This window comes from Rattus rattus, chromosome 1 (assembly GCF_011064425.1).
Source record: "Rattus rattus isolate New Zealand chromosome 1, Rrattus_CSIRO_v1, whole genome shotgun sequence".
NCBI lineage: Eukaryota > Metazoa > Chordata > Mammalia > Rodentia > Muridae > Rattus > Rattus rattus.
In genome coordinates, this window is record NC_046154.1 from 79565917 (window position 1) to 79592125 (window position 26209).

At 37.1% G+C, this 26209-nt stretch overlaps 1 protein-coding gene across 2 annotated transcripts; it reads left to right on the forward strand.

Moving 5' to 3' along the window:
• Positions 1–451: 451 nt before the first annotated feature.
• On the forward strand, positions 452–15933 carry LOC116888260 (FERM domain-containing protein 3-like). Of its 2 annotated transcripts, XM_032889547.1 has the most exons (3): positions 452–578; positions 12568–13023; positions 15914–15933. In XM_032889547.1, exons 1-3 carry the CDS (start codon positions 452–454, stop codon positions 15931–15933), a joined length of 603 nt encoding a protein of 200 aa, XP_032745438.1. The 2 variants fall into 2 exon arrangements, with proteins under 2 accessions (XP_032745438.1, XP_032745434.1); XM_032889543.1 differs by lacking the exon at positions 15914–15933 and having other exon boundaries at positions 12568–13094.
• The last annotated feature ends 10276 nt before the right edge of the window (positions 15934–26209 follow it).

Sequence of the window (26209 nt, forward strand, 5' to 3'; positions counted from 1 at the left end):
GTGGTTTGCATTACTTTTAATTGGGCAAATCTGCTCTAGGACATAATAGAGACCCACTAAAAATGTCTGAAAGAAAATAAAAGTAAGCAGTTTGCTCCATTGTAGAATTCAGAAATTTTCTTTTTGCACTGGGCCTTTAATGTTTGTCAGAGATCACCGATCTCGAAAAATCTAAGTGAGGACTACGTGTAAAATTTTATTGTTCATCAGAGGAGGGGTAAGACTTTATAAATAGTATCCCCTCCCTCCTCCTTGCCCAATGTCTATCCATCATGAGTTATTTTTGTTGGCTACATTAAGAACCTGACATTTGATTCATTCACAGTGTGTCCTGCCTTGGTCCTTTGAAACAGAATGGACAGTGAGCAAAAGGTCAAAGCTGTTGTTGCTGGTTGCATATGTACAGGGCCACTACTGACAAGAGACCCTTAGGAAGATCACATCATTAAATATGGCAAAATGCTTGGTCAAGATCAGGACTCAACGAAGCCTCCACTTGCAGATGATAAACCACTGCACCAGTAATGTGTTTGTCCGTCTGCTGAAACATGGCTCCAAGGTCATACCTCGAAATGCTGGTACGTGCTTTTCCCCGGTCTGTCACTGTATGCCTAGTTAAGTGTGATTGCTTCCAGCTACATGCTTACCAATGATGATCCAGAGAGAAGCTGAAGATGATGTGGCATATATTCTTTTATAAGGAATGAAGAAACAGGGAGAAAATGGGAAGGAGAGAAGTAGAGAAGGGTACTCAGGAGTGTAAACAAGTAAGTGCGAAGGGAAATGGGAAGCTGAGTTCTATTGTGCAATAAAATAATAAAGATAGCTTTTTATTCAACAGATCCAAGAGGAAGGCTGTTGTGTATTCTTCCAGATTGTTCAGTAGTGAAAGATGAGGCTGACTAAGCATAATCACAATATTTCTCTGCCTTTCATTATGTGAGTTTCTGATCTCAGGTCTGTTTTTGAGAATGAGGCAGAACTCCTTTTTTTTTTAAATCTTCCAAGCAGAATTTTATTAAAATATTGGGCCCTTTACTGGTCTCTGAGGGCTCACACACAGAGAAAAATATGTATATGAGTGAAATTAAAATTTAATAAAAATAACCAGCAAAATAACTTCAGTCAGGCTGATGCTATGCCCATTTCTCTTCCTAACAATTATCATGTTTTATGATATTTTGTGGTCTGAGAAATTGAAATAGAAATTTAAAGTCAGATCCACAGCCATGATGCTGTTGTAGCATATGCACCTCTGAAGTCAGATCATCAACCACAATGCTGCTGAAATTATTTATGTTTTTATTGTTGTGTATGTGTTTTGTCAACTGGTTACAAAAAAAACTTATTCTGGAAAATAGCCATAATTAGTCATAGCTGAGTAATATTTATAAAATTAACTGTTTAGTTGATATTCATTGTATATTATTATGATATGAGTAATATGTGATGTGTTCTTGTTTTAAAATTTATTTATTGTTTTGTTTTGTTTTGTTTGAGAAAGGCTTGTATGCCTAGGCTAGCCTATAACTTACTGTGTCATACAAAGGTGTCTGACAATTCATAATCCTCCTGTACCCTTCTGTGTTGTATCATTTATATATACAAGAATTATATTTTCTTATTTTTAAAAGATAAAATGTATAGAATATTTTCTTGTGCATTAACGCTTTCCATAACAAGTTTAGGAATGCTGGAAATGCCATATAAATTATTTTTTATTATTAGAATTATTCTTGCTATACCAAAGGAATTTCTATATTAGTACATGTTAATATGAATCTTTTCAAAATAGAACAAATAATATAGAGAATATTTATTTTAATGTAGAGAAAAAATAATTTATAGAATCACAATATTATTGTAAATCAATGTTTCTTGATTTTTGGTCAAAATGGGTAGTGATGAAAATAATTTAGGAATAGGTATTTCTTCATGATTCCTAAAAATATTTTTGTTAAGGTACATAATACAATTTTTATGGAAATGATCCAAATCTCTTTAAAAGACACAAACAAAATAAGTATGAGAATGTTTATGCCCCACATGGCTACTAAATCTATTAGGATCACATCATTAGCATTTGGGAGGCAAAATGCCTTGGGGTGTAGGTCAGTAGTAGACTCATTCCTTATATGCTAGGCTCTAATTTTCATAACCTAGGGATAAAAAATGTTCCAGCTTTTTGTTTTACCTAAAACCAAAAAGAGTACAGTCATTTCCTATAGGCATTCTTCAACAAGAGTAATAGATATTTCTAGATGACACAAAATGATTGCCTCACACCCGCAGTTTATAATAGGGTTCATTCTCGGTGTACTTGGTGCATGCTATGAATCTGTACAAGTATGTATCAATATTGCATCATAAAAGTTTTACTGGCCTAAAATCCACTATAATTAGTGTTTTCTCCCAACCATGGCAGTCACTTTTCCATTGTCACCATTCTGTACTAATACCATGAATGACCATCAAGGACACCAGTAGACGTGGAGTGGAGCTGGTCTGAGCCTATTAGACACACACCTATGATGTACGGCAGACCCAGAGAAGTAGAGCTGCTCAGGCCTTTTGGAGATTAGAAGATCATAAGTTACAGACATCTGACACTGAGCTTTTCACTGTTGAACTTTTTGTTGTTGCTGTTTTGATTTGATTATAACTGTTCCCTGGTTCTTTTGGAATGAAAGTACTTAACTTCTCTCTTCCTCCTTAGCCCAAAAACTCAGTTATGAGACTTTGGAGACTTGGAAAGATTTTAGATATTTATTGAGAAACTGAACTTCTAAAGAGAACCTTGATTTTTAGTGATTTAACTTAAAAGTATTTAAAAGAGTTTTTAAAGACTATGGTATTTTTAAATTGAAATATTTAATACTATAATTATGATATTAACATGTCATCTTAGGAAGAAAAAGGAAAGTTTAAGATTTAATAGTGATGTGTTTGTGTCTCATTTTGACAAGAAGTCAATTGTGTTAGTTTTTTGCAAACTTGACATAGCTAGGATCTTTTAGGAGAAGAGATGCCCAATTTAGAATACATATTCTTAAGACTGATCTCTAGGGGTTAGAAAGATGGCTCGCTGGTTAAAAGGACTGCATCTTCTTCCAGAGGACCCTGGTTCAGCTCTTGGCACCACTTGTTACCATCTATAAATTCAGTTCCGGGGGGCTCAAGACACTCTTTAGATCTCTGTAAGTCCCAGGCATGCATGTGCTACACAGACATACATATTCAGGCAAAATACCTATAAACATAATTTTTAATAGATTGACTTATATGCAACTCTGATGGGTATTTTCTTTATTAATGATTGATGAAGGAGGGTGCAGTCCACTGGAGGTGGGACGCTCCATCTCTGAGCTGGTGATTCTAAATTGTATAAGTACATTGGCTGGGCAAACAATGAGGATTAAGCCACTAAATAGCAATAATTCCTGGCTTCTTTAGTTCCTGCCTTGAGCTCCTGTTCTGACTTCTCACAGTGATTGAGTGTGACCTGAGAGTTATAAGATAAAAGAAACTTTTTCCTTTCCAAGTCACTTTTCATCATAGTGTTTTGTCACAGCAATAGAAGCCCTAACTAGTACAGAGTTTCTACTTTCCCAGAATGTTTTAAGAAGCAAAGTCCTTTCCCATAAGCTCTGTTTTCATGATGTCCTCCAATTCTATATTTCTATTAGGGCTAACTATATACCTCTTTGAAAAAGAAATACATCCAGAGACTGGAAATAGACCTTTCAAATATTTTAATATTCTAATAGTAATAGCATTTAGTCCTTGCCATATGAAAGGAAAGTTATATACACTAACATATGTTTTCTGCTTATGATCTGAAATACCTACTAATTTTTGCATAGGAAGTGAGAACATATCAATTGACTGAACTGGCTCATTAGAGTTAAAAAAAGGTCAGAGTCCAGCAAAGTTATGTCAGAATTTGTGTGCTTAAAATCAAGGTTAATGTCTAAGTGGGTAGTAAAGGGTACAGAGTTCTCCAAACTTCTTTAACCTAAGAGTTTCATTCTCCAGAAAAGCTGGGAACATTATTCAGGATATTAGTAACTGGTAGTCCCAGGCTGATAAAACCTTAATCAGCATAATGGAACCAAACATATAGTTGAGACTTTCAGTAAGAAGGTATAGAGAGAAGATGAAAGAAATAAGGTCACTACTGAAATTGAGTAGACTGAGGGCTAAGGTAAGCTTAAGTGAGTGAGTGAAATGCAAGGAACTTTGGACTCATAGAGGCTGAGTGATGGGAACAGATAAACACAAACAAATACACACATAGACACACAAATTGGCTTGTGTAATATGATAATCATTGGAGACTTTGGTGAAAGCCATTTCACTAGGCCATGTGCAGAAAGAGGTGGTTGAGAAATGAAGGCAAAAAGACTGCAGGTGATCTAAACATTGGTCATAATAGAACAGAGGCAGAGATTGAGTAGTCTGAGTACTGAGGTAGTTGGAGTCAGTGGTGAAAATGTAAAGACTGTGGACTCACAGAGGCCAAGTGATGAGGACAAAGGATGGACACAAACAAAGAAACACACATACACAGAAACACACACACACACACACACACACACACACACACACACACACTAGCTTTAGCCATGTGAGAGTCATTGCAGACTTTGATGACAGCCATTTCAGGAGGCAATGTGCAGGAGAAATGATTGAGAAATGTAGTGGAAAGGATTACATGATTTCTTCTCATGAGTTCTAGACAATGGTCAAAAATGATGTTATTATAGGTATTAGAAGAATCATTGAAAACATAGGTGAAGCCATGAAGTTGGTAGAAGGTAAACACAGAGCTCATTCTATAAGATGAAGCTTCCTTGAACAGGAAACAAAAAGAATGATGAGGTATTGATAGACCACCACCTTCCTAAGAAACAGTGGTGCAAAAAACCAGGAAGACTTTAGGATTGTTTTTGTGTGGAACCCTGAGTTTCCATTTTATGCTGTTTGGAAATGACAAGGATAATTTTTCATGGGTTTAATTTAGAATAAACATGTTGTAGATAAAGGGTGTTCAGAGGCACATCTGGTATGAGATATTCTAAAATGTCCAATTGGAAGTGATTATCTTCATTGAGAGAGCCAATAATATTCAAGAGAATTTTAAAATTAATCCCATGTATCATGAATTTCCTTTGAAAGATTAAACTATATGCTGCTTTTTATGGGTAGAAAACATTTATATGACTGATACCACATTCACGGTACAGTAAGATTTTAAAGTTTACTTTATTTCAGACTTAAGCTGTAAAATGAATAGCAAATTACTTATTGCTTTGGTTCCTATGTTGTCTATGACACCAAAATAGGTAATATGGCATCAGACAAAGTAGTTGTGAAATTGGCTGTGAGGAAAGAACACTTTAATTGTGATGTAAAACAACAGGCACATAAAAGAGATCTTTTTATGCTCCAGGCAATGATGAGAGGTCCCTCTATGCATAATGAAGCTATGGTTTTAGTGAATAAAATTACCCCAGTAATGGCAAAAGAATGGAAAACACATTGGGATGTTGGATTCAGAGAGGTTGGGAACAAATCCTAATTAACCCTTTCTTTGGAAAAGGAAAGGAATACTTCTGTTTTCAGGATCACTGGCCTGGACTACTTGACTAAATTGAAATATTAGAAATCTAGATAATTTTTTAACTTGTATGAGTAGTAGGCTATATACCCAACAAAACCACAGCATTATCTTTGGTGGACTGTATTGATCATTGATAAAAATTGGATTTCAAATCTATTTACTCAAGCTATTTTGATATCCAGGTATCAAAACTCCTTGTTATACATGCAGTTCACATTAAATTCAGTCAGTCTATGGGGAGAGGTTATAAGCAACCAAGATTAACCAGGTTAAGGATGCAGCAAAGAGTACATTGTGTAGAATCCAAGACAGAGTTATAAAGAATTATCATTTCCTCTGCAGAAGACAAATTATAAAGGACTATTTTAGCGGCCTGATCTACCATATGTTCAAAAAAGTAGGTGCAGTTTGTGTGTTGGAAGCAGCCCTCAAGTGGGCAAAGGCTGAGGCAAGGTTATAGGATACTACTGCTAGAAGCTACATTAGAAAAGGACATCTGCTTTGAGTTGAGTAGTTCAAATGAAGAGACTAAGATGTTGTCCTAGACATGGAATTCTAAATACACTCTGAAGGCGGATATATAAACGCCATCCATAGCCACAGTATGTCTATGAGGAGATTAAAGGTCTTTGAGAAGCTGGAGCATCAACACATTGTCATGTAGTGATAAAACTGCATGGTATTGGTACAGAGACAGACAGATAGACCAATGGAACAGAATTGAAGACCCAGAAATGAACCCACACCTATGGGCACTTGATTTTTGACAAAGGAGCCAAAACCATCCAATGGAAAAAGATAGCATTTTCAGCAAATGGTGCTGGTTCAACTGGAGGTCAACATGTAGAAGAATGCAGATCGATCCATGCTTATCACCCTGTACAAAGCTTAAGTCCAAGTGGATCAAGGACCTCCACATCAAACCAGATACATTCAAACTAATAGAAGAAAAACTAGGGAAGCATCTGGAACACACGGGCACTGGAAAAAATTTCCTGAACAAAACACCAATGGCTTATGCTCTAAGATCAAGAATCGACAAATGGGATCTCATAAAACTGCTAAGCTTCTGTAAGGCAAAGGACACTGTGGTTAGGACAAAACGGCAACCAACAGATTGGGAAAAGATCTTTACCAATCCTACAACAGATAGAGGCCTTATATCCAAAATATACAAAGAACTCAAGAAGTTAGACCGCAGGGAGACACATAACCCTATTAAAAAATGGGGTTCAAGCCAAACAAAGAATTCACAGCTGAGGAATGCGAATGGCTGAGAAACACCTAAAGAAATGTTCAACATCTTTAGTCATCAGGGAAATGCAAATCAAAAACAACCCTGAGATTTCACCTCACACCAGTGAGAATGGCTAAGATCAAAACTCAGGTGACAGCAGATGCTGGCGAGGATCGGAGAAAGAGGAACACTCCTCCATTGTTGGTGGGATTGCAGACTGGTACAACCATTCTGGAAATCAGTCTGGAGGTTCCTCAGAAAATTGGACATTGAACTGCCTGAGGATCCAGCTATACCTCTCTTGGGCACATACCCAAAAGATGCCCCAACATATTAAAAAAGACACGTGCTCCACTATGTTCATTGCAGCCTTATTTATAATAGCCAGAAGCTGGAAAGAACCCAGATGCCCTTCAACAGAGGAATGGATATAGAAAATGTGGTACATCTACACAATGGAATATTACTCAGCTATCAAAAACAATGACTTTATGAAATTCGTAGGCATATGGTCGGAACTGGAAAATATCATCCTGAGTGAGGTAACCCAATCACAGAAAAACACACATGGTATGCACTCATTGATAAGTGGCTAGTAGCCCAAATGCTTGAATTACCCTAGATGCATAGAACAAATGAAACTCAAGACGGATGATCAAAATGTGAATGCTTCACTCCTTCTTTAAAAGGGGAACAAGAATACCCTTGGCAGGGAATAGAGAGGCAAAGATTAAAACAGACACAGAAGGAACACCCATTCAGAGCCTGCCCCACATGTGGCCCATGCATATACAGCCATCCAATTAGACAAGATGGATGAAGCAAAGAAGTGCAGGCTGATAGGAGCCGGATGTAGATCTCTCCCGAGAGACACAGCCAGAATACAGCAAACACAGAGGCGTATGCCAGCAGCAAACCACTGAACTGAGAATAGGACCCCCGTTGAAGGAATCAGAGAAGAACTGGAAGAGCTTGAAGGGGCTCGAGACCCCATATGTACAACAGTGCCAAGCAACCAGAGCTTCCAGGGACTAACCCACTACCTAAAGACTATACATGGACTAACCTTGGACTCTGACCTCATAGGTAGCAATGAATACCCTAGAAAGAGCACCAGGGGAGGGGGAGGCCTTGGGTCCTGCAAAGACGGAACCCCCAGGGAACTAGACTGTGGGGGGGGGGGGGGAAAGGGGGGGAGGGGGGGGAGGGGAACACCCATAAAGAAGGGGATGGGGGAGGGGGATGTTTGCCCGGAAACCGGGAAAGGGAATAACACTCAAAATGTATATAAGAAATACTCAAGTTAATAAAAAAGAAAAGAAAAAGAAAACACACTGCTGCCTACAATCTCAAGTTATCCCTTTGCTTGGCTACAGTAGAGGGATACAGCAAGTGGAATTATATGCAAAGTAGACTATCTAAGGAGGATATGAAAATGGTTTTGGGAACAACAACAATAAAAGAGCATGTACCATCTTTGTGACCACACAAATGAAAACAAAGCAAGAAGGAATGATCTTTGCAGAGCAGTGACTCATTCACATACAATGCAGGATTTCATGATTTTCTAAGAAAAAGAGTTCAGGAAGCCTCCTTTTGAGAGAAGGTCTCTCATTAAAAGACATTAAATATTCCTAAAAGTCATAACATTTTGATCTGTGTCTATATACTCCTTTCAGTTTTCATTGAAAAAATTTATGACTATATCCTTTTTTTCTCCACTAAGATGCAGTTTACTTAATAAAGTAGGAAGTATTTTAAAGAACAAATTCACTGACATTTAGGACATACCCAGTGACAGGTACCTAATACTGTTATCTAGTGCCACAACATTTTCATTACCTATAAGGAAATCTTGACACTCTTAAGCAGTTGCTGTTACAGTTACCATTCATTTCTTTTCTCCCACAGTTCTTGCTGTCTCCCCCACCTTAATGTTTTCTGTTTCTATGGCTGTTCATGTCTTTGCTATTTCATTGAAAACATATATTAGGTGATCTCTTGTACCTGGCTTCTTTCACTTCGTATATAGTTCTAGTGATCTTCTGTGCTATACTATTGACCAGTACTTTGCTCCTTTCTATGTCTAATAATATTTTTTGAATAGATAAAGCACATTTTCTTCATACAGGCATCAACTGAAAATGATTTAGGGGACTTTGCTTTTTTAAAAAATTGAATTGCATTTCTATGATCATTTGTCTGTAAGAATTTTTAGAGTATTTATTTCAATTTTTTGTTTGTTTGGAGAATGTACTTATGAGTGGAATTAATGGGTCAGATGATTAATAATTCTAGATTTAACTCTGAGCAACCTCCAGATTTTTTACTAGTGACTGATCATATTACATTCCTTCTTGTTATTTACAAAGTTCTAATTGCCTCATATTATCACCAACAAGTATTTCTTTTTAAGAAATGCTATCACCCTAATAAAGTTAATGTTCTATAATATTGTAGTTTTGATATGTAATTCACTGATGATTTATGATGTTGAACATGTTTCCTGATGCCTAGTGGTCATTAGCATATGGGTTATTTTATTTTTTGAGATTATAATCATAACATTTCCCCTTTCCATTTCCCCCCTTTAAATCCTCTACCTACCCCTTGATCTTTTTCAAATTTATGATCACTTCTTGGTGGTGCATGTATGTTGCTTTTCAGTCTGCATAATATTATATGTAGTTTTCAATGATTATTTCTAAATATATTTTTCTTTAATACTGAGAGGTCCCCTTAGATCAGAACTAACCAAAAATATCTATTGGTGTTTGAAAGACAAAAGCAAAAAGAAAAGATGTTCAACTCTACAGTTCTTAATGACAAAGAAATTGTGAAATATTTTCTGATTCTCATTTGCCCCCACCCTTTTTTTGGCAATTTAGTGTTGGTCTATTCTAGAGAAAAGATGTTTGATATTTTGTTTATTTTTCATTAAGAACCCAACACTCAATTAAGAGTCAACCTCTAAGCTTAAAAGGAAGTAGATGCATTCCCTGTGAGTGGAGAAAGACATTTATCTCTTCCGATTAAAAAAAATTAAATTAATGAAGCATTTTGCTTCCTGTAGGATGATGTCATTATGCAAGTGAAAGTAGGTACAAGATAGAACAAGACCTGTCATTGGACAAGAAGGAAGGATGGGCAGGAGAAAAGTTTTAAAGAGGAGGAGGAGAAGACTAGAGCAAGGAAAGAGGGAGAAGCAGCTGAGAGAACATGGAGGCAGATGTTAAGATTACTCTCTGCACATTTACAGGTTGTTATGAATATTCTTTTTTTTACTATTTTTTTAAAGATTTATTATTTCTTTATTTATATGAATACACTGTAGCTGTCTTCAGACACACTAGAAGAGGGGATCAGATCCCATTACAGATGGCTGTGAGCCACCATGTGGTTGCTGGGATTTGAACTCAGGACCTCTGGGAAAGCAGTCAGTGCTCTTAACCGCTGAGCCATCTCTCCAGCTCCCTATTTAAGCTATTCTTACGGTGTGTGCCACATGTGTGTCAGTAAATGCATCATACAGCACCGTCCTTTTGTTTTAAATACCTTCGTCTTACTCTGTTCTGCTTACCAATGATGTCGTTTCTGTTCCCTTTTATGCTGATGAGCTTCCTTTAACACTTCTCATATCAACTTTCAGCATTTTTCTTCTGTTTTCAGTGCTTTGGAAGTCAGTTTATTTTGGCCTTTACCTTCAAGGATATTCTGTGCATGTATAGTATTCTGAATTGTTAGGTAAAGCCACCACTTCATCGTATCGGTTCCCGTGTTGTTAGGGCCTCAGTTGCTTGTTCTTAATGGATAGATGTATACAGGGTTTTGTATGTCTAGGTGTGAAATTATATGTTATCAATTGGATTAGAGGTTATTGTGTTTTATGTTCTTTCATGTGGCGATTTAATTGAATTTAAGAAAGTGTGTGGTGGCTGGAGACACTAGGCTGCCACAAAATTCGGATATGTATATCTGGCATGGTGGTAACCTGCTTTGGGAACTAGATGGGTAGAGAGATTATTGCCAGGCTCAGAGGGTAGCCATTGGCAGTGTGCTATGGGATGGAGCAAAGCGGGTGAGATGCTTTATTGACTGAGATGAAGATATCTAACATATATCTTGGGGCACTGCGGTGCCAGATCTAGTGCGGGATAAAAGACAGCATTTTTTATAATTTTACAGCTACAGCTTCCTGCACCTACATCTACAGGTAATGGACTGAACTACATTGGAAGTAAACTTTATATGCTTATATGTAAGCTAAAAGTAGATTCAGAAAAACATTTTACAACCAGACTGAGGACAACTAATTTTCCATGGTAATAAAACAGAACTTTCAACATGAAAATGTTTAAATTTAAATGTAAACTATAAAAAAAACATGACATTGTGCATACAGTATGGTTACAATTACAGATTAAATATGTTTTCCTAAAAATGCATTGGTATGCAAGTATTTCATATTTCAGAGTATTTCCCCAGATTTGGGAATATATTTTAGAGATTACTGATCAACTATATCTAAATTGGAAACTTAAGATCTCTGAAATTCAAAACTATCTATGGACTGAATTTCTGAACATTTATATGCTCAAAGGTTTTGGATGTCAAAGTCTTTCAGATTTTGGGCTGTGTATCATAAGTCAACTTGTATTCAATTTCCATATTGTATGACACTCATCACAGATAAAGACCCATGAAAGGTTAATGTAAGGATGCCAACAGAGTCCAACTTGGTTAACCAATGAGCTTAGTGGTGATATTTATAGGACTATGGGTAAGGGTTTCCTTATAAGATAGCTAGCTGTATCATTCAAAGCCTAGTTTAATATTAGTAAATGCTGGCGAATTCTGGAAACACAGCAGCTCACTGCCTTGTAGGCAGCTTGACATGTTAGAGAATATCTCTCAGAGTTACTTCAGGTGGTCCGAGTTTTTTCAAAACAGCTCAACTCATACTTCTCTTCCAGTAAAGTTAGTTGGCCTAAGCCTTTTCTAAGCAACTCAACTTGTTTAGGTGCTTTTTTCAACAGTCTTTACCGTCTTATAAGTTTGGGGAAGGAGAGGTTTTACATACCTACTTAGTTTTAGGCACTTTCTGAAGGTTTTGAGTTATTTACTTACTGATTCTTACTGTGCACTCCTTTACATCATCATAGGCTTTAATAAGTTTCTCTCCAAGGTGTAATATTTTTAACTTGGAGAAAATTATGATAAAACAACCAGAAATTATAAAATTGTGTCTAGGATGAAGACTATAAAATATGCCTCAGAAGTATAATGTAATGATTCTTGGGCAGTAGATTCTATAGTTAAATTAATACTAGGGTATTCTTTTAAAATACTCTATTGTGTTATAGGGTTGAATACTATAAAATTTCACTCATAATTATAGTGTATGGCTGAATTCTGTCACACTATTTTTAAAGACCTGACCATAGTTGGAGTCCTGCAGATCATCATCACAAACCTAAAGGTACTGGCAACCTTTGATCACTGTTGTTTATTTTAGGGTTATCTTCAGCTGAGCACTTACAATTAATTCTATTACAGTTAATACGGTCTGATACTAATATGATTTTGTTTAAAGTCTTCTACAGAAAAGTTTCACATACTCCTTGGATTCCTTTTGTTTGTATATCCAGATTTTTGTCAAAGAAAAAAATCTGAAGCTTAAAATTTATAAAATAACATTTCTTTCCAGGTGCCCCATTGTCTGAAGTGGATGCTTCTGGGTGCATGGTTGCAAGATCACCAGTGAAGAGATCTCGGAGTGCAGATTCTCCAAGTAAAGAGGGAGACAAAGTAAAAGAAGACCCCTTGACCATTTCTGAACTAGCATACAATCCCAGCGCCAGCCTGCATTCTACCCGAGTGGATGATGATGAAGTTGACATACTATTTGACTGTCCATCTAGGTTTGTGCTAGAAAGAGAAGACACGGATTCATTTGAGGAACTAGAAGCAGATGAAAATACCTTTTTGATGACGGAAGAGGAGAAGGTGAAGGAAGCTCGCCAAGCTTTGTCATGGAGCTATTCCATCCTGACCGGCCGTATCTGGCTCAATCCTCTGGTCAAGCGTTGTTCTAGGTTCCTTGTGGTGGGCCTGGGACTGCTTCTGTTTGTATTTCCCCTACTTCTCCTCCTTTTGGAGTCAGGTATTGATATCTCCATCTTATTCAAAAGAATGAATTTGAGTAGTTTTCCTATGAATACAACTGTCTCCTAAAGGAGTAGGTAGCTAGAAAGGTCAATTTTTTTCTACATGTTGGGCTTCCTTGATAAGAGAAAGGGTTGTATACGATAGTAAAATTATCTTTTTTAGCAGATGCCATGTTCCAAGGGGTCCTGGATCATAAAGCTGTATGCCAAACTCTTAAGTTGACTTTCTATACTTTGATAAACTTAATACCAGTTTAAAACAAATAAGATTGTTAGTTATATGTTAGAAAAGCATCCTTTAATTAACCAAAGGCATGTTATTTTTATTTCAGTGTAGACATGCTCTTTATCTTACCTCAAAGTGACTTATTTTTCCTGTTTCTTTATCAATGTAACCACTATGAAAGGGAATGTTAATAATTAGAATTTTAGTTGGAGTTCAAGGGAATACTTTTCAGTATAATTCTTAGTAAAAAAAAGCATTCTCTAAGAAATATTTATACAACTAAATTTATGCTGGGTTTTTCTTTCAGTTTTTAAAGAGTATTTTTATACTAAAAGAATTTTGATAAATGTCCCACTAAATTTTGTAAGTAGACATATTTTAAAACTAGTATACAAAAATGTATCAGAAATTATTTTTACATTATGGCATCAGTTTTTATAAAGTATATGTTTGCTTGAAAAACCCAACACTTTATAACTATCTGCAAATGATATAGAAAATCTAGTGGAAAGAAGTTGTAATAAATTGTCCAGATGCTGGAACTGATGGTATAGATGAAGAATATTGAGTTGGCATGTGAGGTACATCATTTATCATTTACGCATGATGAACTAGTACTTTTGTTTTTGTTATGTGCACATATTTAGTCTGGATAAGCAGAAGGTTTTGACAGTAAAGTGAAATTGGAAGAAGAAATACAACAAAGATAGATTAGTTAATTACATCTTGTTCACTAATTGGAATGAAAGATAATGGGTTGGACAAATGGAAGGTACCAAAGAAGAACTCTGGTGACCCCTGTGGGCAATTTGCCTCTTGTATGGAAGTGATTGTGATGCCGGACTTTCAACAATGTAAAGAGCCGCTCTCCTACTCCTCAACTCTACAGGAGCACATTTCAGTGATTCTGAATGGCAGTATACAAATTTTAAAGTAAAATATTTTTGATCCTTTACAACATTCATTGTGATTCTGTGAAAAAAATAAACTCTGTGTGTGTGTGTGTATGTGCGTGTGTGTGTGTGTGTGTGTGTGTTTGTGTGTGTGTGTTGGTGAATATGCATTTATATGTGTATGTGTGTATGTATCCATGAGTGTATATTTTTGCATATATGTCAGTGTTTGTATGTATCTCTGTGTGTATATATCTTAGTGTATGTGTTCAGATAGATGTCAGTACTTATGTGTATGTATGTCTGTACATACGTGTATCTCTCTATGTCGTTTGTGAGTGTCTGTGTATATCTATGCATGACTGCATGTCCATTTATGTGCACATGTATCTATGTATACATGTATATATATATGCATGCAGGACTATACATATGTACCTATATGTGTGTCTGTATAGGTCTCTGTGTATATGTATATGTATATATGGGTATGTGTGACTCAGTCTTATTTATGCTGTGTCTGATTATGTGTATATTCCTTTGAAATGTGTGTGTATAGGTGTGTTTCTGTGTGTATGTGTGTGGATGACTATATGTGGATGTTTGTGGGGGACAGGACAAGACAGAAAAACAGGTAGAAGGGGAAAGAGAAACAAAAGCTATCTTCTTGATTTTCTGGGTTTTGTTAAGATCTTATTTTATTGTATTCATAATTGGGTCTGCTATTGAAAAGAGTGAAAGGGTCATTAGATGTCATGCAAATTCAGCTTAGGCAAAGATGATGATGGGAGAAATCTTCTGGTACATTACTTTGTATCATTAATTCGTGAATGAAAGGACCTTGTGTACTTATAATTAAAAGTACTTATCAACATTGTTAGAGCAAAGGGAGGAAAATGTACTGAATTTAAAAAATGTAGGATTTCCACCTAAATAAAATATTTTATTGCCTTTAGTTATAAAAGTATATAATAATTACATACCTCTAATAAAGTTCCAACACTATCAGTAACTGATTTCCAAAGTGGGCAATTCAATCTGTCTAGTTCAGTCAGCTCAAAAGTTTTTGAGTCATTCCCCACGAAAAATGTGAGCTTTGACATTAATGTGAACATTCAAAACTTATTCCAACCCAGGCATGGTGACACACACTTTAATTTCAGCATTTGTGAGGCAGAGGCAAAAGTTAGATCCAGAGATTGAGGCCAGCCTGGTCTACAAAACAAGTTACAGGAAAACCAGGGCTATACAGAGAAACCCTGCACCCTCCCCACCTCTCTCTCACACACAAAGAAAAGAAAGAAAATATATTCTAATATTAAAAGGTAAATGGAATATTCACATTAATGGTATCAAGAGACTTAGAAAAGCAGTGAATAAACAGAGAAGTAGGTAAGTCATTTCAAAGTGCCAGGGATTACCACTACAACAAACAAATAAAAACAAAAACACTGGACACTGAAAGGTAGAACAGGGTCCTCCTATGTCAGTAAGACCTGTCAGACAATTAACTCTGTTATCTTGTCCATGCAACTTTTCTTTTTAGCTTTGAGTCAAATAGAGGAAGGCTCCTCTGCATCATTGACAGTAAAGAACAAATACTCAGAGATCCTTTCACCTCTGGAGTACTTCCTGGGGTTGTTGTAGCTCATGGGACTAAAATGTCTTTGGGTGAAATTGTCTCTACTTTGGAAAGATACTGAAGGTCTCTGCTTACTTATCTTCCTGCTTCTTTTCTCTTTCCCTATCTTGGACCGGCTTTTGAAGTTCCAGTTTCTATGCCATAATCAGAGTCAGCAGGACCTGCATATGTTGGACCCTTCCAAAATTCGTTTTCCACATTCCAGTTTCAGTTCCTGACTGGGAAGAGAAGTTCATGAGTGAGCCCAGGGGAGCTCAGCTGTCATCACTTCAGAGAGGACAAAATAAGCATCATTTGGGCCTCATGCTTCAGCTATATTCACCCATCTTTCAGTAAAGCTGATGTGAACCCTCTTGTGGCAGTGTGTCTTTTATATACTTGGATTGAAATGTTGACCTTATGGTGGGTAATACTTAGGTTTTTAAACTTTCAATTGTACAACAAGGAAGTGATAAAGAAGCTTGTCTTTGCTGAGGCTTGAACATCAAAGTTTGTCATACACGAGAGTCGTCACAGCCTCCACCAATGAGAGAAGGAACTAGGAATCATTTTATAATAGAAGGTTAGATGGAACCAAACAGCCCAATTTTTCACCTTAAATTACTGTAAATATCTCTTTGGAAAGATCACAAAAGCCATTTTTATGCTTATAAAAATATTCATGATAGAATTAAAAGATATCTTCTGTGGTTAGTATATATCAAAACATGTCTTTTAAATTTCAGCACTTTCCCTAGCTAAAATGACTCACCTTGATTCTTTTATTAAAGAATTATGATTCTAACCACTGACTTCCTAAGAAATTAAATTTTCAGAGTAAAGAAAAATTAGGAAATATTGTTTGCCAGCTATATTCTTCAGAAACAGTTAAATATTCAATGTTTTGGACTACTCTAAGTTTATTGACATAAACCAGCTCCAACTTGCCTTGTCAACCTGAGTTTCCTGATATTGGTGACTTTCTGGTTTTTTGAATAGCAAATCAGATAAGACTAATGCCCACTGTGTAGCCATGTAAATAAATGCATTTTTCTTTAGGCATAGAATTACAATGCAATATTTCTGTCTTGCTTATGGCTCTATAATTATGAAAAAAAAGGACAAAAAACAACCTAGAGAGGGAAGGATTCATTTGTCCTTTAGTGATCATCACAGAGAGCCAAGACAAGAAATCACGGCAGGAGCCTCGAGACAGGAACTGATGCAGAGGTCATGGAGGAGTGCTGCTTATTGACTTGTTCCTCATGACTTACTCAACCTGTTTTATTATATAACCCAGCACCACCTGCCAGAAAGAACACCATCTATGCTCTCTCATGTAATCATTAATCAAGAAAATGTCTGAGAGATTTGCCAATGGACCTATTTCCCTTAATTAAAACTTCATCTTTTCAGGTGACTCTATCTTATGTCAGGGTGACAAAAAGAAAAATCTAACTAGGAAAACTGACCATTTACTAACTTGGTGCACCAATCCATTAATAAAGCATAGTCTTTTCTTTCTGGTTTATCCTTAATATTTCATATTAGTGTCAATATAGCAATAAAATATCACATTCCAACTTGTAAAAACCCCATAACCTTTAAAAATCCAAGCTCTTCAAATGCTCAGTCTCTTTAAAATATTCAGTCTGTTTAAAACTTGACACACTCTCAAATATCTAAGGTCTCATAATGATACCTTCTAGTAAAAATCAAAGCAAACTAATTCTTTTCCTACCTGTTTGAAAGACTAAGATCAGTAACAGAAACTTACAGCTCATGCTGGCAAGGATGTGAAATAAGGGGAAAATTCCTCCATTGTTGATGGAAGTACAGACTTGTATAAACACTTTGGAAAGCAGAATGGCAGTTCCTTAGAAAATTAGGAATCAATCTCCCTCAATACTTAGCTATACAACTTTTAGCCATATACCCAAAGGATGCTCCATCCTACCACAAGGTCATTTGCTCAACTGTGTTCATTGAAACTTTATTCATAATAGCCAGAAACTAATTGGAAACAAATTAGCTGTCCCTCAAGTGAGAAGAGGATAAAGAAAACACAATACCTTTATACAGCAGAGTATTACTCAGGTGTTAAAAAAATTACATCATGGAATTTGCAGGCAAATGAACACAACTAGAAAAAATTATCCTTAGTGAAGTAACCCAGACCCAGAAGAAGAAATATGATATGTATTCACTTACAGGTGGATACTAGCTGTTAACTAAATGATAATCATGCTACAAAGCATAAGCCCAGAGAGGTTAGGTAAAGAGAAGGACTCTAGGGAGTGAGGGTGAGTAACATAGATCTCCCAAGAAATCAGGAATACAGTAGATTTTATGGGTGGACTGGGGGTGAATATGGATAGGAGTAGGAGGTATCAGATGAAAGATGGGAAAAATGTAGGACGAGAGTGCTGGAATTGGTGAGCATTGGGGTGCAGTATGGAAATCTAGTGTAGCAGAAACTTCCTAGACTCTATGATGAAATCCTAGTAATGGAGGATATAGAATCTGAACTGGACATTTTTTCCAGCCAGGCAAGGCTTTCAGTGATGGGACTGAGTTGCGTTCATTTGAATTGTTGCTGAGAGGGTTCCCATAGAGATCCCTAAACAACCCAAGTTGATGTTAGGACAGAGGGTCAGGCTACTGACAAAGAAACCAGGACAACAACTCAGCCACACAACGTTTGACCTACAATATCTCTTTCTTGCAAGCTATGGTGAGACAATAGTGGCACACAACTTCTGGGAGTGATCAATGAATGTTAACTTGAGATTCACACCTTGAGAAGGGATCCCATGCCCCAAATTCCCTGTATGACCAGAAAATGGAAACTGGAAAACCTATAGACCTAGGGCAGAATCAAACATGACTGGTCAAAACAAATCAAAAACAAAACACCAACCAAACAAAAAGAACGGGAGAAAAACAAAAAGAAAAGAAAAAGCAGTTGGCAGCTTGCCTTAATAGTCCATTTTATTTTTTTTTTTTTTGGTTCCAAGAGGTTAAATTTTTTTTTTTTTTTTGCTTTTTTTTTTTTTATTATTATTAACTTGAGTATTTCTTATATACATTTCGAAAGTGTTATTCCCTTTCCCGGTTTCGGGCAAACATCCCCTCCCCTCCCCTTCCTTATGGGTGTTCCTCCCAACCCTCCCCCCATTGCTGCCCCTCTCCCCAACAGTCTAGTTCACTAGGGGTTCAGTCTTAGCAGGACCCAGGGCTTCCCCTTCCACTGGTGCTCTTATTTAGGATATTCATTGCAACCCCACGAGGTCAGAGTCCAGGGTCAGTCCATGTATAGTCTTTGGGTAGTGGCTTAGTCCCTGGAAGCTCTGGTTGGTTGGCATTGCTGTACATATGGGGTCTTGAGCTCCTTCAAGCTCTTCCAGTTCTTTCTCTGATTCCTTCAACAGGGGTCCTGTTCTCAGTTCAGTGGTTTCCTGCTGGCATACGCCTCTGTATTTGCTGTATTCTGGCTGTGTCTCTCAGGAGCGATCTGCATTCACATTTTGATCATCCGTCTTGAGTTTCATTTGTTCTAGGCATCTAGGGTAATTCAAGCATTTGGGCTAATAGCCACTTATCAATGAGTACATACCATGTATGTCTTTCTGTGATTGGGTTAGCTCACTCAGGATGATAGTTTCCAGTTCCAACCATTTGCCTACGAATTTCACAAAGTCATTGTTTTTGATGGCTGAGTAATATTCCATTGTGTAGATGTACCACATTTTCTGTATCCATTCCTCTGTTGAAGGGCATCTGGGTTCTTTCCAGCTTCTGGCTATTATGAATAAGGCTGTGATGAACATAGTGGAGCACGTGTCTTTTTTATATGTTGGGGCATCTTTTGGGTATATGCCCAAGAGAGGTATAGCTGGATCCTCAGGCAGTTCAATGTCCAATTTTCTGAGGAACCTCCAGACTGATTTCCAGAATGGTTGTAGCAGTCTGCAACCCCACCAACAATGGAGGAGTGTTCCTTTCTCCACATCCTCGCCAGCATTTGCTGTCACCTGAGTTTTTGATCTTAGCCATTCTCACTGGTGTGAGGTGAAATCTCAGGTTGTTTTGATTTGCATTTTTTATGACTAACGATGTTGAACATTTCTTTAGGTGTTTTCAGCCATTCGGCATTCCTCAGCTGTGAATTCTCTGTTTAGCTCTGAACCCCATTTTTTAATAGGGTTATTTGTCTCCCTGCTGTCTAACTTCTTCAGTTCTTTGTATATTTTGGATATAAGCCCTCTATCTGTTGTAGGATTGGTAAAGATCTTTTCCCAATCTGTTGGTTGCCGTTTTGTCCTAACCACAGTGTCCTTTGCCTTACAGAAGCTTTGCAGTTTTATGAGATCCCATTTGTCGATTCTTGATCTTAGAGCATAAGCCATGGGTGTTTTGTTCAGGAAATTTTTTCCAGTGCCCATGTGTTCCAAATGCTTCCTTAGTTTTTTCTTCTATTAGTTTGAGTGTATCTGGTTTGATGTGGAGGTCCTTGATCCACTTGGACTTAAGCTTTGTACAGGGTGATAAGCATGGATCGATCTGCATTCTTCTACATGTTGACCTCCAGTTGAACCAGCACCATTTGCTGAAAATGCTATCTTTTTTCCATTGGATGGTTTTGGCTCCTTTGTCAAAAATCAAGTGCCCATAGGTGTGTGGGTTCATTTCTGGGTCTTCAATTCGGTTCCATTGGTCTATCTGTCTGTCTCTGTACCAATACCATGCAGTTTTTATCACTATTGCTCTGTAATACTGCTTGAGATCTGGGATAGTGATTCCCCCTGAAGTCCTTTTATTGTTGAGGATAGTTTTAGCTATCCTGGGTTTTTTGTTATTCCAGATGAATTTGCAGATTGTTCTGTCTAACTCTTTGAAGAATTGGATTGGTATTTTGATGGGGATTGCATTGAATCTGTAGATCGCGTTTGGTAGAATGGCCATTTTTACTATATTAATCCTGCCAATCCATGAGCATGGGAGATCTTTCCATCTTCTGAGATCTTCTTCAATTTCTTTCTTCAGAGTCTTGAAGTTCCTATTGTACAGATCTTTCCCTTGCTTGGTTAAAGTCACACCGAGGTACTTTAAATTATTTGGATCTATTATGAAGGTATAGTTATAGATCAGTACCTTGTCCAGACCTCATCAGAAAGGCTTCCTCAGGCAGCAGATGCAAGCAGGTACAGAGAGCAAGAGTCAACTATTATGCAGAGAATCTAAATTTGAGGTCTCCAATGGGTTCCTCCCCTTAGAGCTTAGGGAACCTCATGAAGACAGGGAGGGAAGATTGAAGGAGTCAGAGGAGATGGAGGATGCCAGAAGAACATGACTGCTTGAATCAGTTATGCAGGGATCATATCGGTTCGTGGAGACTGAAAATACAAGCATAAGGCCTGTAAAGATCTGCACTAGATCCTCTGTGTATATGCTGTAACTGTTAGTTTGGTGTTTTGTGGGACTCCTACCACAAGAAGCAAGTGTATCTCTGACTCTTTTATCTGCTCTTGGAACTCTTTTCCTTCTATTGGGTTGTTTTGTCCAGCCTTATATGTGGGCTTTTTTGTCTTATTTTGTTGTGTTTGGTTGTTGTCGTTTGGAGGCTTACTCTTTTCTAAAGAGAAATGGAGGGAGAGTGACTCTTCTCATTTACACATGGTTTTATCAACTGAAGATGTCTTCTAGGTTAGGAATAGGGGCTTGTGTCATTTCCTTCTTGTATTTGGCCTGTCATAGGCCTGTGCAGGCCCTGTACATACGATCATAATCTTTGTGAGTTCATACTTGCATCAATCCTATTGTGTCTAGAAGATCTTATTTCCTTATTGTCCTTCATCTCCTCAGGCACTTATCCTCTCTACTTCTTTCACAGAGTTCACTAAGCCAAAAATAGAGTGGCATTAAACTTAGGACCAAGCATCTTAAGGTTTCTCACTCATTGTCCGGCTGTGAGTCTCTGTATTTATATCTGTCTTCTACAGAAGGAAGCATCTCTGATGATGGCAAAGCAAGACACTGACATATAAATATAGCAGACAGTGAACTGGAATCCAGTTTGTTGCTACATAATTTTATCAGAACAGTGATATTTATCTTTTGCTCAGGTCGCTGGCCTAACTGGTCTCAGGATCTTTACCACCCAAGCAGTGTAGGAGATGGATTCCATCTTACATAGTGGACCCTAAATCCAACCAGATTTTTCTTGGTCACACCAAAGCTTCATTCCTCTATTCCATTAGCACATTTTACATGCAGCTCACCATTGTAGATCAACAGGTTTGTATCAGGACTACTGTTTACCTTTCTTGTTTGATAGAATGCAGAGTGCCTACCAGTATGCTGAACACTCACGAGTAGGGGTGAAGGTTCTAGTTTGACACCAGCTTGACTTCTTCATATTTTGTGACTTGTGTAGGTGTTGTCTTAAGCAACAGGGTCTCACATTCAGAAGATCAATACATAGGTTTGGCAATAGCCTGGGTTAACTGAGAGTTCCAATGATGAACCTTTGATCAACAACTCAGTTAAATGAAACCCATTTTTAGAATTGAGGATATCATGTGGGGATAAGAGTTGTCTAACTGGGGATGTCTTTAGCATTTTGTTATTGCATGATTATATATATATATATATCTACATCTATATATATATATACATATAATCATCATCATATACATATAAATCATATATATATGATTTCCATATGATCCTGAAAACGGCTTTTAGTTAGTTGTACTTCTTGAATTCCATACTTCACAACCTTCTTCTCTCTCCTTTTCCATGTAATTCTCCTATTACAGTCCTGCCCATGTATCTATAATTATCTACTCTATTTTTCTTTTCTAGGATGATTAAATTCTCCCCACAAATACCTTAACCTATACTTAGCCTCAGTGTGATGTGATTATTTTAAGGTTATATCCATATAAGTTGTAATAGTTAAACTGTATATGATTTTTAGCTTAAACCAAAAGAAACAAGATGTAATGGAATTCTAATCAAGCAACATGGCTGCTCTGGCTGGAGTATACACATTTAATCATTTGGCTGGAATACACACATGCTCAAACAGTGACATCTAATTAAAGTGCTGAAAAAGAATAAAAAAAAATTGGCAGAATAAATCAGAGATAGAATATGCCCAACTTTTCCAAGAACAGATAAGAAAGAGAGGCTACTTAAGAGCATTGCAGAGTAAGGAGGGGAGAGCAGTTCAGTGAGTGCAGTTCAGTTGAGTTCAGGCAATGAAGTGGAGTTCAGCTGAGTGCAGTACAGTGAAGCTCAGTAGAATCAGTTGAGTTCAGTTGAGTAAATGTAGTTCCACTTATTTCTGTTCAGTTCAGTTTGTGCAGTCAGTACAGTGCAGTTTAGCTCAAGAAAGTCAGAGGGACGTTTTTTGTTTGTTTTGTTTTGTTTTGTTTTTCAAGCAAAGCAATTCAGTGAGAAGCTGAGAGAAGCCAGTTTGAACCAGTCCAGTTAGACAGGAGCTTTGAGATAAACTTTTTTATCTCAAACTTTTGAGATAAAGTTTTGAGTAAGTTGAACCAGCAAGTCATAGTTCAGAAATAACTACAAAGGGTGAGCTTATTTATCAGTGAGCCTCTAGGATGACAACTACACATGGGGAATAAAAGTTACTTTTACACATATATAAATAAATATATACCATATTTAGTGTTTTATTTAGGGGCGGTTCTAGGTTACCTCACTCAGGATAATTTTTTTACTTCATCCATTTATCTGTGAATTCAATGATTTCGTTTTGTCAATGGCTGAATAATAGTCCATTGTTTAAATGTACCTAAAACACTTTGTCCATTCACCTATTGATAGACATTTTGGCTGTTTCCAATTTCTGTCTATTATTAATAAGGTAGCAATAAATATATTAGTGCAAGTGTCTGTGTAGTGGGATGTGGAGTTTATTGGGAATATGCCCAAGAGTCATATAACTGGATCTTAAGGTAGGTCTATTCCCTGCTTCCTGAGAAACTGCCTATCTAATTTCCATAGTGACTGTAAACATTTTCACTCCCACCAGCAATGTTCTCCTTATGCCATATCTTGGTATTTTGATTGGTATACACTTCATATTCATCAAAGGGAAAATCCTCCCAGAGAAAGTCTCAATTCTGAACATATATGCCTCAAGTGCAAGGGCACCCACATTCATAAAAAAATTTTACTAACGCTCAAAACACACATTGAACCCCACACAATAATATTGGGAGACTTCAACACCCCACTCTCACCAATAATGAGGTCATTGAAACAGTAACTAAATAGAGACACAGTGAAAATAATAGAGGTTATGAACCAAATGAATTTAACAGATATATACAAAGCTGTTTTATTGGGTCCATTTGCTTGGAGTATTTTTTCCCATTCATTTCCCCTTAGATAATGTCTATCCTTTATATAAAGTGTGTTTCTTGGATTCAGAAGAAGAATAGATATTGGTTTTGGACTCAATCTCTTCTTATCTTATTGTTTGATTTCAAGACAGAGTTTCTTTGTGTAGCCCTGACTGTCTTGGAACTCATTCCATAAACCAGGCTGGCCCCAAACTCATAGAGATCCACCTGCCTCTGCCTCACGAGTGATGGCATTAAAGATGTGCCACTATCACCACCCACCTATACCTAATCTCTTAATCTGTATCTCTTTATTGGCAAACTGAGTCCAGTGATCTTGAGAATTAATATGGAGCAATGTTTGGAGATTTGCAAATTTGTATTGCTTTTTACACGGGTTTGTTTTTCCCCTCTGAAAAATGGTCTGAAATACAGCCAATAACGAACAGAACAATAATTTCTACAAGAGAGTTCAGCAGCCCTAGTACTGGGGTAGTACTGGCCTTGAGAAATGCAATACAGCTGAGGCCTGAGACAAAGACTTCAAAATAGCTAAAAGAATAGTAGAGTAAAATGAAAGAAATGTTCAAAACAAGAATGTGGAAATAGATTCAATAAAGAAATCTCATGCTGATATAAACTGGAAATGAACTTAAGAACTCTAATAGGAATCTCAACGGTAACTGTCACTAACAGAATATAAGAAATTGAAGGCAGAATCTCAGTCATTAAAAATTAGAAGAAGGGTTGGGGATTTAGCTCAGTCGTAGAGCGCTTGTCTAGCAAGCACAAGGCCCTGGGTTTGGTCCCCAGCTCTGAAAAAAAAAGAAAAAAAAAAACTAGAAGAAACCTGGATGAAAGGCATAGAAAATATTTTTTGAATCGGAATTTGTTGAAATTTGTTGAATGCTGGTCTGACATTATTTTTTATTTTCCCCCTCCTTGTGTGTGTTTAACCTCTTTAAGTTAAAGTCTTTCTTCTAGTGTCTATTGTAGAGATGGATTTGTAGATAAATATTGCCTAAATTTGGTTTCTGGTGGACTTTCGCTAGATATAGTAGCCTTGGCTGCCACCTGTAGTTTCTTAGAGTCTACAAAAAATCTTTCAAGGTCCTCGTGTTTAACGGTCCCATTGAAAAATCAGATGCTATTCTATGCGGTCTGCCTTTATGTGTTGCTTAGTCTGTTTCTCTTTTAGCTTTTAATATTTCCTTCTTTTATGTATTTATTATTCTGACTTTTATGTATTTTATATTCTGTGGAGAATTTATTTTAAGGCTCAGTCTGTTGGGATATTATATATGCTTCCTGTGTCTTAATACATACCTCCTTCTTTAGCTTAAGGGAATTTCAACAAATTCTGATTCACAAAAATATTTTCCATGCCTTTCACCTGGGTTTCTTCTAGTTTTTAATGACAGAGATTCTGTCTTCCATTTCTTATATTCTGTTGTGACAGTTACTTCTGAGATTCCTATTAGAGTTCTTAAGTTCATTTCCAGTTTATATCAGCATGAGATTTCTTTACTGAATCTATTTTCACATTCTTGTCTTGAACATTTTTTCATTCTACTCCACTAATTTTTTTCAGCTATTTTGAAGTCTTTGTCTCATGCTTCAGCTGTATTGCATTTCTCAAGGTCAGTACTACCCCAGTAGTAGGGCTACTGAACTCTTTTGGAGAAATTATTGTTCCATATGTTATTGGTTGCATTTTTATGCTTGAAATTAACGAATCTTATTTGGCATGTGTTGTCTCCGTCTTCATCCTGCCGAAAGGAGCGATACCACGATGTTCTTCTCAAAGCAGTTTATTCAGGAACCTTACAGCATGCAAGCAGAAATCTTACTTTTCTTTTCTCTCTCTCCCTCTCAGCCCCCGAGCACACTCCCTTATATCCTCCCTCAACTCCGCCTCCTCAGTCCAGACTGCGTAATCTCAGTTCATAGGTCCACGTCACGTGGCCTGATCTTGCATCATGGTGCGCTTGCGCAGCTCTCACAATGGACGTGGCTAGTTTCAGGTGTGTGAGGAAGTCAGGTGCTAGTCATGAGACTTAGCTGCAG

Bases quoted from the DNA above. Each gene is read 5' to 3' on its own strand.
- LOC116888260 (XM_032889543.1), top strand. From the start codon at position 452: ATGGCAAAATGCTTGGTCAAGATCAGGACTCAACGAAGCCTCCACTTG. The intron at 579-12,567 runs GTACGTGCTTTT...ATTTCTTTCCAG, and splicing joins GGTCATACCTCGAAATGCTG to GTGCCCCATTGTCTGAAGTG.